The sequence below is a fragment of the Garra rufa genome, chromosome 19 (genome assembly GCF_049309525.1).
Source record: "Garra rufa chromosome 19, GarRuf1.0, whole genome shotgun sequence".
Lineage (NCBI taxonomy): Eukaryota > Metazoa > Chordata > Actinopteri > Cypriniformes > Cyprinidae > Garra > Garra rufa.
In genome coordinates, this window is record NC_133379.1 from 11316965 (window position 1) to 11331202 (window position 14238).

The window sequence follows — 14238 nt, forward strand, 5'->3', positions numbered from 1 at the left end:
GTTGAGGAAAGTTGGACCTAAACTCTGTAACTGGCCCTCCAGGATCAAGTTTGGTCACCCCTAGTCGCTGTCCAACAATCTCAATGATAAAATGCTATCAACAAGTGTAAATACATGGTAAACACTGTTGATACACACACTAAAAGAAGCTCAAACATTTCAGATTCGTTAGTAGCTTAAAAGTAACTGCAAGAATGGCCCAGAGGCGTGCGGTTAGCTGTAAGAGTAGCTCTAGCATCTTTTTGCAGATGCCACTAGGTCTGAATACGTATCTAATGCAGTGTGGCTGGCTGAACTGTCCAAATTTTTTTGAGGCCACTGTTTGACATAAAACATATTTATAAACAGATTTGGCTAAATTCTTGATTTCATGAATTATGAACACTCCAACAGAATCAAGTCACTTGTTTGCTTCTTTCTACCTTTTTGCTACCGTGTTGCTAGTTATTCAAGATTTACACAGCTTTATATTTCAATAAACTGTAAATTCAAACAATATTTTCAGATAAACTATTTCAATTCTGCACATTTGTAATTAAAAAAAGTCTTATAAAGTTTGTATAAGCGATTTCAAGCCTGAAACAAAGTGTCAAATTCAGCTGACCTTTCTTCATGATCCGCTCGCTGCCTGCCCCATAAATTGGCTGTAAAAAAAAAAAAAAAAAGCAAAGCGTCTCTGTGGTCAGCCTAGGGTCCGAGATATGCCAAAAAAAAAAGCAATCGGTGCTACCAACAATTCCACAGCAAAGCAAACAGTGTTCCAACCAATCACCGTCAGGGGTTTGGTGTTGTGGACTTTCGCTCTGCCTCCCTCACATCCCTGCACCAGTAGGAAAGTCCACAACACCAACCCCCTGGATAATAAATGGAAACACAGCTACTGTTAAATTTCCAATCACACTTGTAAGAGACTGAAGTTTGCAGCAATTTGTATAAACGTCTGGCTCCCAGCAACCACTGAATGCACATTTGTCTACAAGCCAACTGTAAAAATATTGAAGCACAAAGAAAGAGGCATTTTTGTTTGTTTTGTTTTTTTGTAAAAAGTCAAGTCATGTTTCATTTGCTTACAGGATTACAATTTCTCTATTTACAATAAAAAAAAAACTCCATTCAAATACATGTATAAACCCAGGCAATATGGATTTCATTTTCACAATATAAGGAAAAAAAGAAACATAACCGCATCCATTTACAAGCAAACTCTTGGCCTTTGACCGACCCGTTGTCCACAACTCTGGAACGCTGCCGTGAAAATGAGCTTCCATTCAACAAGTCTGCTATTAAATTTACTGGTGCAATATCACACGAGTCTCTGTTCATTCTGAGCTTCCCTCGGTATCTTTAGATTTTTTCTTCTTTTTCTTTTTCTTTCCACTCTCCGTAACCTGTGTAAAAGATTGTTTAGAATTAGTGCCATCAAACAAGATGCCAGGGAAGAAATAAAACAGATTCTGCGTTAATATTTCTCTTATTTTGCATTTCACCCAAAGCAAATTCTGCTCACCTCGGTTTCTTCCTCTGCTGGAGCCTCAGCCGCTGTCTCTTCCGCTAGCTTCAATTTCTTCTCTTTCTTCTTTTTCTTCTTCTCCTTCTTGATTTCTTCTTCTGTCTTTGTCTCTTGAGCAGCCGCTGCATCACTTTCGCTTCCGCTCTCATCTCGCTTCCTCTACAAAATCATGGATAACTCTAATTAACGCCATATCAAATATGAAAAAGTGCAAGTGTATCCATGCACTTCAGAAATCGTACCTTTGATAGTGTCTGAGCAGCCTCTTCAGTCTTTTTCCCCTTTGGCGTGCTAGGAGAAGAAAAACCACCAAATTAATTGTTTTCCTTAACCCGATCTGTTTTGAAATATCTGGTCCACTGACGATTTGCACCTTCTTGTGGGCGCTTTAGGAATTGCATGCAAGTCCACCATTAAAAATGAAAGTGTTCACAGATACATTGTCTTGCTGTGCCTTTCGTAAACTTTATACGGCATTACATAATTTCTTGACATGTACTTTAAGCTTGATGCTAAGAAACAGGCAAACTCACAGTCACCAGAGTTGCCAAGTCAGTTTATAAGCACCTTCAGGCATGTTTTAGGCTTTCAGAAGTTGGGATTTTATTTGAGGTCTTATGCAAATAATTATGGGGAAAAAAGCTCAAATTAATGCACCCACATGAAGCACTTGCTCATAAACATGATGCAAGACTACTGTGTGATGCACCTTACAAATTCAGTTACATGCCCAAAAATTTAAGATATGATGGCTAAAGTGCTCCTATATGGGTTTTTGTGCTTGTTTTGATGTCCACATATTCATTACTGTGGCTATAGCATTTATGTGGTAAAGATAAGGCCAAATATTAAAGATTAAAGTGGACATTTGACTTAAATGTTTAGTCGATATTAAACAAGGATTAGATTGCGCGGGCTGTTGGTGCCCTCCGCAGGCCTTAGTAATGTGTAATGTACTTTAGCTCTATTCTTTATAAAACATGCATTTCAACAGTTTTGTGCAATAAAAACATTGTTTTATGTTCTATTATATATGTAGTTTTTTCTTCTTCTGGATTCCATTTGAACGGTTCCATTAAACTTAAATAATCGAAGCATTTCCAATTAATTGATTTTATTATAAATGAAACGCTCTTAAGTAAAACTGTTGATTTTATGTGGGAAATTTGTTTAGATTAATCGATTAATTTGTCGATAGACTATTGGATATAAATAAATATATAATAAGAGTTGTTAGTGGCAGCCCTACTTTTAGTCAAAGAAATTAAGTTGAACAAAAATCATTTATTCGCAACCAAAGACAGACATGGATATCTTGGATGACATGGGGGAGAGTAAATTATCATGAAATTTATATTTTGGGAGTAATAAGGGAAAAAAAAAAAGTGCAGTGTAAAAACATTAATGCTGCCTCTGAACACTCTGTGCAAATATTCCCTAAAGCACAATGGCATCAAATGCAATAAACACCATTTCCCATCAAAACAGAGCTGTTAGTTGTGCAACGCATCCATTCATGCCATTACAAGGTTCTTTTGATGCAACAGGAACTAACTCTTAAATTTCATTGAAACAAGTTTATAGACTTCCTTGCAATTTACTACCTATTTGAAAATGCACAATGCACTATTGTTACTGCTGTTGTAAAAATCTTTAAAAGTTTTGAGATCTTTATAAGTACCTGTAGTCTACGTAGCTCTCTTTCCAGTCTGCAGGGGTGCTGCCATTTGGTTTGCCATGTTTGTCTAGAAGTCCTTTTTGGATCATCATTTTCTTCTGACCAGCCTGAAACACGAGAGTCAGCACATGATTTTGTTAATGCATGTGATCACTGAATTCACCAATAAGGAGTGCGATTCTGAATATTTCTTACCTTTGGTCCAAGGCCCCATTTACGTGGATACGTGTCTCGCTCCATAATAACCCTCTTGATTTTGGCGACAACACCGTGATCACATGTGGATATGACGGCTGTTGTCATCAGAGCAACCGCTGAGGAAAAAAGCCAAATGACAATTAAAATCTGCAAAAAGACATGTGGTTGTAGCTTGGCCAGTATTTCACATAGCCATCAGTCTAGGGTGATAGATAGACGGTCATCTTTGCAGTAATGCTAATGCAATCTATTTCACATCATATGGCTTAGAAAAGTGCATGCTGGAGCTGAGAGTTATCTTAACACTTACCTGTACAAATGGCTTCTCCTTTAGTAGTTACAATGACTATATCTTGATTCACTTCTATGCCATCTTCATACCGCAGGACTCCTGGTAACATGATTTTAGCGCCGTAACATATAGCGTTCACCTGTTACAAAAAACAAAGCATCATTAGGATAACTTCTAAGCAGGTCTGAAATGTTAAAATGCGTAATAATTGAGTTTTCATACAGCGCTATCTTTCATGACAATCCTTTTATGGGAGATGAGGAGTTTTTCCAGAGGGTAGATCACTCTCCTAAGGTAAGTCTCATCTTTGTTGTGGTCAAACTGCCATTGGGCGTCCAACACGTCATGCATGGTCACCATGTTATCCTTGGAGAAACAAACACTGCTATCAGTATAATTGATTCGGTTTCAAAAAGATTTGTTTCACCCATCACTAGGTGCTCTTTAAAAGCATTGCAAATGACCTTAAAATGCAAAAGAAAAAATGTAGGCTGAAGTTTGATGAAGGTGATCAATGTATAACCACTTCATGTTTCTATTATCCGCCAGCCATTTTCTTTACCAAAGATAAATTAGCAGAACTGGGGAGAAAGCCCAGAACTGAACTCAACACTTTGGATCTGCAGACTTCAGACTTCGACGTACCATTTCGCCCAGCACTCCAGAGCGGACTCTTCGCAGCTCTTGCATCTGACCGCCGACTCCCAACAGCAGACCCATGTGAACACAGAGAGTCCTAATGTATGTGCCAGCTTCACAGCTCACCCAGAAAACACCTGCACACCATTTGAGAACATGCAATTACTCACAATCTTGCACTTTGCAAACAAAGTCACTATAGTGCATGAAAGCCATCAGTTATGGGTGATAGATAGCTGGTCATCTTTGCACAGAGTGCTAATGCAAATCTACACAACTCATCATGTGGCTTCAAAACAAAAGTCAACATGAAACCACATTCACAATAGGGCTGGGTAATAAAAAGTAAAGCATTTACTCCATTAAAAAAAAAAAAAAAAATTACTTATGAAACGTACCGGAAAGTTACTTTTTGTCACCTAGAATAGTTTGTTTTGTTAAAACCAAAAGTTATATTTTTTGAAAACTGTAAAGGTCTTTTACTTTACTAGTTACGTGAAAAAAAAAATCTGATCACCTTATTCAAGTAACTTGTAATGCATTACACCCAATGCTTCTAGTTTATTTTAATTTTTTCCACGTTTCTTAGATTTTGAAAACTTTTTAGGGCCCTATATAACCTCTTCAAGGTTTTCCTAGATTCTATGCTTGATTAAACACACAATTAAAGTTAAAATGGTGTCTAATAAAAACAAATTAACAAAAACCTAACCTAGCAAACTTTTAAAAATGTAAAAAATTTACTACAAAAACACTGCTTTTTTTGTCGGAACAAACCATATAAATTAAAATAGATGAAAAACTACCTTGTATTTTTTGCATACATTTATAACATTCTGTAATTGTAATTATGGTTACATTACAATAAGGTTTATTCATTGAACTAAGAATGAACAATACTTCCACAGCATTTAATAATTTTAGCATTTACTAATTCATTATTAATCACAAGTTGTTTAACATTAATGCACTGTGAACTTGCATGAACAAACAATAAATGACTTTTTATTTTTTGTATTGTTCATGTTAGTTAATACATTCATGTTAACAAATGCCTCCATATTGTAAAATATTGTATTTTTGCAATAACTTCAACCGAACTTCAGGTGCTTTGTGGTGAAAATCTTTTGAGTTTCAGTGTGTTTGAAAGCATTTTAGATTATTCTCAAACAAAACTGTGTAAAGTTGAAGTGACATGGAGTTCTGGCGGATGAAGTTCAAAATGTTCTTATTTTATGTTAATCACATGTATAAAAAAACATCCATGAATCCGCTGCGTAAAAACATCTAGGCAGAGATTTTCCCTAATGTCTAATTTTATCACCCAGCCTTATTTTTTAGCAGATGTCATGTCAACTTCAACAAAAGGGTTTAAAAGTTTCTACCTAATCGTCTCTCTGGATCATATTCAATAAGCTTGCTTTCATAGATGGTTCGCACTCGCAGTTGGCGCTTCACAGCGGCGATGAGCGGAGGCCTTTGGAAAAGGGCTCCTGTCAAACACTCCAGAGCCTGCGGAGAAAAGCACAAAACATTGAAAAATCTCTCCCTTAGACTTCCCGCAGTCATTTACAGTCACACAGGGTCCATGTGTATGTGTTCAGAAGTGTCAGCTCTTCTTTCGTGAAACCAGGCCCTCCAAACCTACGTGAGCCTCCAGACCAACGGCTACAGCAGAACGCTGCAGCAGAGAGCAGGAGACCAGAGAGAGAGGCGGCCCGGAGACACTCAGAGAATGGATAAAACACATTCATCATCTCACATACAACAGTGAACTGCTGTAAGCAACATGACACAAGCGCTACTGACTGAGCTTATTACATATATATAGAGATAGATATATATGGGTCATTGATGTACAGGGATTTGACAGGGTAATTAAAAAAAATATATATATATATATATATATATATATTGTAATTGTTTAAACTTTAATGTTGTGTATACAAATTCATATTAAAATGTTTAATTAAGTGATTGTTTTTTTTAAATGTTTAAAAAAACCTTTGGTGCAACCGTGATATTAAAATTAATTAATCTCCTTAAGATTTTTTTTTAGATGTTCTGAATAATTAAAAAAGTGTTTAGAAATCTATGTATGGATTTCAACATAAGTTGAAAGACAAAGTTTGTTTGAATATTATGGAAATATAAAACCGCTTTGCAATTTTATGCAAGATCACAAATCACTTTGGAAATCATTTCAAATAGTGCAGAAACTTAATTTTAAATCAAACTGTAATGTTTTTTTAAAGCTTAAAAAAAAAAAAAAACTTATAAATTAGAATTACTTAACCTCTTCTAAATTAAAGTGCTTAGAAATAAAGTATTTGCATTTCTTGAATTTTTTGTAAATAATTCTAATTTTTGTACTATAATTTCAGTCGCCTGCTTAATAGAAACATTTTTTCATTTTTAATTGCATAAAACTCAAAAGTTTTAAAAATACCATTCACTGATGCATAATATAGCAGTGATTTAGATTTCAAAAATTCTAACATAATACTGTTAGTGGTTATTGGTGACATTACCAGACAATTTAAACTTGACTGTTTGTCAAGTCAAAGAGTGCAGAAAATTAATAAATTTCAAATTTTTAAATTTCAAAGAGGGTCGCACCACATGATATTTTGTTACTTTGACTTTAACGCCCGTTTCACACTGCACGCGTAAGCAGGACGTAAGCGGCGCGTATTTTTTTCGGCGCCCATGTTAACAGATTATATCATTCACACCGCACGCAGGAACGGCTCAGCAGCGCGTAGCAGGAGCAGAGCAGAATCAGTCAGTGCCACAATCGTTCTGGCGCCAAGTCTATTTTTGCTGCACGCTTACGCTGGATTAAAGCCACAGTGTATCGTTCTTGATCAAAACTGACTTGATTAACACGAAAAATAACAATTTCACCATAAAATCATGCATCACAATCACGGTTTAAAAGGCTCACCAGCAAAAAATAATGTATTTTTTGGTAAATAATGTCTAAGTTAGCCTACTTGTTCAAAACAATCACGTTAGCAAAGTTTGTACCATTTTCTGCTTGTTTTGATAAATACAATAAATAAATAACATTAAATATAATGGTTTCATTATGAACGTGGTGATTATCTCAAAGTTGGACAACCACCATAAAAAAAATATACACCATATGAATCTAACCATGTCATGTCAACAAATGTAAAAATCAGTCATCTATTACTCATCTTGTAAATTACTGTGCCTTTAGCCCCAACAGCAGGGGCGATTTGTATCCCAAATACCATACTTTTACACATTTTTTTCATTATTGATCTTTTTAATGCATTTAAACCAATTTTAACTGAAAACAAATAAAATGCAATCAGAAAGAAAATATAGGTGTCACGTTATTAACCCATATCCACAGTCATACTGACCAACTCTTACTTGTTTAAAGCAGAACATAGCCCTACTTACCCTTGCTAGCTGGTGTTCGTTCTCTAGCGCATTGTGCAGCCGTACTATGCCCACATACTCTTTGCCTAAAAGCAACGGCACAAGAGTAGTAAGGAGAGGCCACTAATTTTACTGAAAGTGTGAACATAAACTCTTGATCTAGTAGCATTACTGCAAACCCACCTGCGCTCTGCTGGGATTTGACAAGTCTCGTGGCTCGTTCCACACAAACGATTAGGCAACCCGTGACTTTGGGGTCAAGAGTGCCACTGTGGCCCGTTTTCTCGACACGAAGAATTCTCTTGACCCAAGCGACAACTTCATGGGAAGAGGGGTTGGCAGGTTTGTCCAGGTTAATGAAACCAGTCCTGGGTGGACGGATAAAAAAAAGCCACTTGTAGGAACTCAAGATACAATTTAAAACTCATGCATTTTTTGGAGAAACCATCAGTCAAGGGTGATAGATAGCAAGTCATCTTTGCACAGAGTGCTAATGCAATCTATAAATCACATCATGTGGCTTTGTGTCAGACCAAGTATTCATTCACGAGATTTTGTACCTGACATATTCATGTATGTTCCTCTTGAGGGGATTCGAGCCATGTGGCAGAGGAGTGTAATGGGCCGTCCTGATGTTGAGCTTATCGAAGTTCTGTAGATAAGCAGGTTTATAGGTCACAACAAGAACACAAAGCAGAAACAACTATATGAAACCCAAGGTGCACGTGTGATCAGAAACGTCAATTCATCTTTTACAGGACCGGTGTGACCCCTCAACACCAGCACATCAGATCCCACCGCGACCGACCCAATAGAACACTGGAGCGGCCGGGCAGAACCAGACAGCTGTAACCCTGCGGTCCAGAACGGATCACAAGGCCGCTGAGGGGGAGAACCAGAGGCGCTCAGCGAATGGATAAACACGTTCATCATGTCACATGTGCGCTTGGTAAAAGGATCTGTGGGTAAATGGACACTGACCTTCAGCAGTAACGGCCACTGAGATGTGTCCAAGCTTGCAACCTTAGATTCAGGTTTGATGAGGAAGTCTCCACTTTCTTGAATGTCCTGATTGGGGAAGAAAAAAAAAAAAAGTATTAGAAAGCAGATTTTGAAGATGACCAACATCTGGTTTGAAATCAGGTGGTATTGTCACAATACTAACTTCGGTACCACCAAAGAAATTCAGTCATCAATTCTTGACACTACAACTAAAAGCTTTTTAAATGCATAATTCTTAAAGGAGTAGTTCACTTTCAGAACAAATTTACAGATAATGTACTCAGCCCCTTGTCATCCAAAATGTTAATGTCTTTCTTTCTTTGAGTAAAACATTTTAGGATTTCTCTCCATATAATGGACTTCTATGGTGCTCCCGAGTTTGAACTTCCAAAATGCAGCTTCAAAGGGCTCTAAACAATCCCAGTTAAGAAAGAAGGGTCTTATATAGAGAAATGATCGGTTATTTTCTAAAAACATTCACAACTTATATACTTTTTAATCTCAAAATGCTCATCCTGCTGAGCTAGACAAGACAAGCATTTAAGGTAAAAAAAAAAAAAGGATATTAATTGTAATTAATTTTAGAAAACAACCCATTGTTTTGCTAGCTAACACCCTTCTTTCCTCGGTTATGATTGTTTAGAGTCCTTTGAAGCCACATTTTGGAAGTTCAAACTCGGAAGCACCATAGAAGTCCATTACATGGAGAGAAATCCTAAAATGTTTTACTCAAAAAAAAAAAAACTATTTCCTTATGAGTAAAGAAAGGAAGACATGAAAATCTTGGATGACAAGGGGGTGAGTACATTATATTTGAACCTGGACCACAAAACCAGTCTTAAGTCGCTGGGGTATATTTGTAGCAATAGCCAAAAATACATTGCATGGGTCAATTTTTGATTTTTCTTTTATGCCAAAAATCATTAAGAAATTAAGTAAAGTTCATGTTCCATGAAGATTTTTTGTAAAATTCCTACTGTAAACATATCAAAATGTAATTTTTGATTTGTAATATGCATTGTTAAGAACCTAATTTGGACAACTTTAAAGGTGATTTTCTCAGTCTTTTTTATTTTTTTGCATCCTCAGATTTCTGATTTCAAATAGATGTATCTCAGTCAAATATTGTCCTATCCTAATAAACCATACATCAATAGAAAGCTTATTTATTGAGCTTTCATGTGATGTATAAATCTCAGTTTTGTCAAATTTAACCTTATGACTGGTTTTGTGGTCCAGGGTCACATATGTAAATTTTTGTTCTGAAAGTGAACTACTCCTTTAAGAACATCTAATATTGGTCAATTATAGGGTTTTTTCAGGTTTTATGAGGATAGAATTTAAGGCTAAGAGCTTATTAAAACCAAGTAAAGAAATTTAAGGAATAAATTGAATGGAAGAGCAAGCCAATATCTTCTCTTGAAGGAATTGTTCACCCAAAAATGAAAATTCTGTCATTAAGTACTCACCCTCATGATGTTACAAACCCATAAGACATTCATTCATCTTCAGAACACAAATTAAGATACTTTTGATGAAATCTGAAAGCTTTCTGACCCGTTATAGACACCGGTGTAACTGAAATGTCCCCAGGCCCAGAAATATAGTAAGGACATTGATGAAGTTGTCCATGTGACACTGGGACATTTCAGTTGCATTGCTGTCTATGAAGTGTCAGAAAGCTTTGGGACTACCAAAAATATTCTTCATTTCTGTTGAGGGTGAGTAATTAATAACAGAATATAATTTTTTTGATCATTCTTTTTGGGTGAACTATCCCTTTAACGTAACAGTTGTTACGTTAAGACGTCTATGAAGTGTTACTAAAAATGTAGTTTTACCAAAAAAAAAAACTAAACAAAAACATCTGCCAACCAGCTTAGAAAAACAAACTTAATTTAAAAGGTAGAAGTGAAACCCTATTATAGGTAGATATTTATTCTCATTTTGTTCCATGTCTCTAAACATGATTTTATATCTTAATTTTGCATCAAGGAAATCTCAAGTATTCTGAATAGATAATTTGATAGATAATATTCTGATAAGAACATTTGCAGACAAAAATAGAGAAAGAAAACATTTAGGCCAGGATTGGGACATAGTTCAATTACCACATTTAAGTAACTTTTATAAATGTGCTTAGGAAAAAAAAAAAAGTCAGTGCAAGTTTCTTTCAGTTGAAACAGTTTAGACTTACATTTTAGTCTAGGACTAGGTTTAAGCCTTGTCTGTGAAACCAAGGGCTTATGCCTTGAGTCCCATGACTACGAATTTATGACTTTCTGGTCCCATTTACGGCCTTAATTTAGGGAAATCAAAATTTAAGCCTTGCTCAAACCCTGCAAATATTTCATTAGTACTGCAAGCAAATCAAAAGACAACTCATCTTCGAAAATCGATTTCATGTAAACATTTTTCTCCTCATTGCACACCCAGTTACACATCACATTATGGACACCACGTGTGCTAGCAAAAACGCTTGCTTATTATGCATCTAAACAACTTAAAACCCATGCACTCCGCTGGTGTTAAACTGACAAATAAATAAAAGTAATAAACGTGCATGCATGTTAAAAAAAAAACAATTAACGTTACCCCAATTTCTCCATCTGTGAATTTCTTCGACTTCCTTTTCTTGTCTTTCTTAGCTGATCCAACTGAGAATAAAATAAATCAGTCACAAATAATTTTATCATGAACATTTATATAGGATAAAGTGTTTAACTGCACACAAAGCTTTGGTTGTAGTTGAGTTAGCAGTAGTTGAAGAGTCTTAAGGCGGAACCACGTGGCGAACACGTGGAGTTTGAAATACGGCTCTAACCTTTCAAAAGAGTTTAACGTTGCATTTTTTAACGTTAAATTATATTAAACCATTGCCACTATTATCACATTTCGTTAGGTTACAGTTAACGTTACGAGCTGGAAAGTGAAACACTCTCACAGACAATCATTAACGTTACCTGACCGTGATTTTTGGTTTCACAAATATTTCATCACTTAAATCAGGCGATAAAATCTAACCATTCACTGCATTGTTATTTATTAAAGCTATTTAATAGTCTTTTAAAAGAGCAAGGTATCATTTCAGACATTTTGTTTCCATTACACTAGCTAACTAATGACAGATCACTCGTGTTAAGAAAACATGCTTAGATTTCCTACTTCTATTAGTGGAAATAATAGTAATGACCGTAAAACACATTTCTTTAAGTACCGTTAGATGTACAAGAATAACTCTCGCATTCCTAAATGCTCTAACGTTACCATTCGTAGGGTTGAAGCTGAGCACTCGTCTATTAATCGACTTACATCAATACTACTTATGCGCATAATATATGAAAAATAATAATACTAAGCAAAACAGACTTTAATTTTAAACAACATTACGAAAATTCTACAAAAAATAACGCATATGCGTAAAAGTGAGCTTACTTTCTATGTCCGCCATCTTCACTGCTGCGCGCTTCTGAGGACGGCAGCACGTGTGACTGAAGACGCATGCGTAGTTCTCCTAAAGGCGGGCTCACTTCTCGGGATTTGTAGTATCGCGAGATTACATAACGTTAACAACTTAGAAGTGCCACGGGAGGGCGCAACCAGGCCCCTTTTTAATGGACGACAAAATCTTCTTCGCTTGTCTTTTCTAAACCTTTTCACTACAAAAATAAAAAAATATACAGTCAAGCCCGAAATTATTCATACCCCTGGCAAATTCTGGCTTAAAGTTACTTTTATTCAACCAGCAAGTTTTTTGTTTGACCGGAAATGACAGGCTTCTCCCAAAAGAAAATAAGACGATGCACAAGAGGCATCATTGTGGAAAAAATATTTCTCAGCTTTTATTTACATTTGAACAAAAAGTGGCATGTCCAAAATTATTCATACCCTTCTCAATAATCAATAGAAAATCCATTATTGGCTATTACAGCAACCAAACGCTTCCTAGCTTAGACCAGCTTTTTGCATGTTTCCTCAACTCTTTCAGGTTGGAGGGTCTCCTTGCCATCACCCTGATCTTTAGCTCCTCCACAGATTCTCAGTTGGATTTAAATCAGGACTCTGGCTGGGCCACTGCAATATGTTAATGTTTTTGTCTGCTAACCATTTCTTCACCACTTTTGCTGTGTGTTTTGGGTCGTTGTCGTGCTGAAATGTCCACTGGTGCCCAAGGCCAAGTTTCTCTGCAGACTGCCTGATGTTGTTGTTGAGAATTTTGATGTATTGCTCCTTTTTCATGGTGCTGTTGACTGTGATTAGGTTCCCTGGTCCACCGGCTGAAAAACACCCCAGAAACATTAGGTTTCTTCTCCTTTTTTACACCAGATGAAGGCTACATCATTGTGGCCAAATAATTCAATTTTTGTTTCATCTGACCATAAAACAGACCTGAAGTCTTCTTCTTTGTCCAGATAAGCATTTACAAAGGCCAAGTAGGCTTTTGTGTGCCTTATCTGGAGAAGTGGTGTCCTCCTTGGTCTGCGTCTGTGGAACCCAGCGGTGTTCAGTGTCTGTTGGACTGTCTGCCCTGAGATGTTGCCACCAGCAGAGCCCAGATTCATCAGGATGGCCTTGGTGGTGATCCTTGGATTCTTTTTGTACCTCTCTCACTATCCTCCTGGCCAGCACAGGTGTCACTTTTGGCTTCTGACCACGTCCTCTGAGATTTTTCACAGTGCGGAACGTCTTGTATTTTTTAATAATACTTTGCACTGTAGCCACTGGAACTTCAAAACATTTAGATATGGACTTATAGCCCTTTCCTGACTTGTGAGCAGCCACAATGCGCAGCCGCAGGTCCTCAGTGAGCTCCATTGTCTTAGTCATGACTGTCCACAAACCAACAGCAGAGAGCTTCTGTTTTTCACCTGTTGAGTTGATTAAAACAGCTGTTCCCAATGAATCAGGGTAATTAGGATGCTTTAGAACAGCTTGGACTATTTGGAATGGTATAGAACTTTGGATTTTCCCATAGACTGTGACAGTTTGCAAAGGGTATGAATAATCTTAGACATGACACTTTTTGTTCACATGTAAATAAAAGCTGAGAAATATTTTTTCCACAACGCCTCTTGTACATCTTCTTATTTTCTTTTGGGAGAAGCCTGTGTCATTTCTGGTCAAAAAAGATATTGCTGGCTGAATAAAAGTAACTTTAAATCAGAATTTGCCAGGGGTATGAATAATTTCAGGCTTGACTGTATATATATTTTTTACTCCTATAATGTCACAAATCACACAGTTACATCGACTAACCTCAAAACTGAAGGACTAAATCTCACAAAAGTTAGAAATGTGGGTCTTTTATAAAGTGATTTTTACATAAAAAAGCAGTATAAAGCAAGTTTTGTATAAAAACCCATTTAAAAACTATTTATTTATTAATTTATATATATTTAAAAAATATCACTAACCCACTGAAAACTGCAAAAATGTAGAGTAAAAACTTTAATAAACAGAACAATATACAGTACAGACCAAAAGTTTGGACACACCTTCTCATTC

At 36.3% G+C, this 14238-nt stretch overlaps 1 protein-coding gene and 5 non-coding genes across 6 annotated transcripts; all 6 read right to left on the reverse strand.

Moving 5' to 3' along the window:
- Nucleotides 1–1017: 1017 nt before the first annotated feature.
- On the reverse strand, nucleotides 1018–12211 carry dkc1 (dyskeratosis congenita 1, dyskerin). The gene is made up of 15 exons (XM_073824726.1): nucleotides 12169–12211; nucleotides 11329–11390; nucleotides 8713–8799; nucleotides 8292–8383; nucleotides 7915–8099; nucleotides 7753–7817; nucleotides 5703–5829; nucleotides 4324–4454; nucleotides 3901–4044; nucleotides 3697–3817; nucleotides 3384–3502; nucleotides 3192–3295; nucleotides 1753–1801; nucleotides 1508–1669; nucleotides 1018–1388 (listed from the first exon to the last, which is right to left on the reverse strand). Exons 1-15 carry the CDS (start codon nucleotides 12182–12184, stop codon nucleotides 1320–1322), a joined length of 1533 nt encoding a protein of 510 aa, XP_073680827.1. The 5' UTR covers nucleotides 12185–12211; the 3' UTR covers nucleotides 1018–1319.
- Nucleotides 3577–3652, reverse strand: LOC141293194 (small nucleolar RNA SNORD83). Its single transcript, XR_012340666.1, has one exon. It is a non-coding gene; the product is annotated as a small nucleolar RNA SNORD83 (small nucleolar RNA).
- Nucleotides 4161–4298, reverse strand: LOC141293200 (small nucleolar RNA SNORA36 family). Its single transcript, XR_012340671.1, has one exon. It is a non-coding gene; the product is annotated as a small nucleolar RNA SNORA36 family (small nucleolar RNA).
- LOC141293193 (small nucleolar RNA SNORD83) lies at nucleotides 4528–4607 on the reverse strand. The gene has a single exon (XR_012340665.1). It is a non-coding gene; the product is annotated as a small nucleolar RNA SNORD83 (small nucleolar RNA).
- On the reverse strand, nucleotides 8174–8252 carry LOC141293192 (small nucleolar RNA SNORD83). Its single transcript, XR_012340663.1, has one exon. It is a non-coding gene; the product is annotated as a small nucleolar RNA SNORD83 (small nucleolar RNA).
- On the reverse strand, nucleotides 8459–8669 carry LOC141293203 (small nucleolar RNA SNORD17). The gene has a single exon (XR_012340674.1). It is a non-coding gene; the product is annotated as a small nucleolar RNA SNORD17 (small nucleolar RNA).
- Nucleotides 12212–14238: the final 2027 nt, after the last annotated feature.

Excerpts from the sequence above, each read along its gene's own strand:
- dkc1 (XM_073824726.1), bottom strand. Across the intron at positions 7,818-7,914 it reads CAAATCCCAGCAGAGCGCAG|GCAAAGAGTATGTGGGCATA; the intron begins GTGGGTTTGCAG and ends CGTTGCTTTTAG. Across the intron at positions 1,670-1,752 it reads CTGCTCAGACACTATCAAAG|AGGAAGCGAGATGAGAGCGG; the intron begins GTACGATTTCTG and ends ATGATTTTGTAG.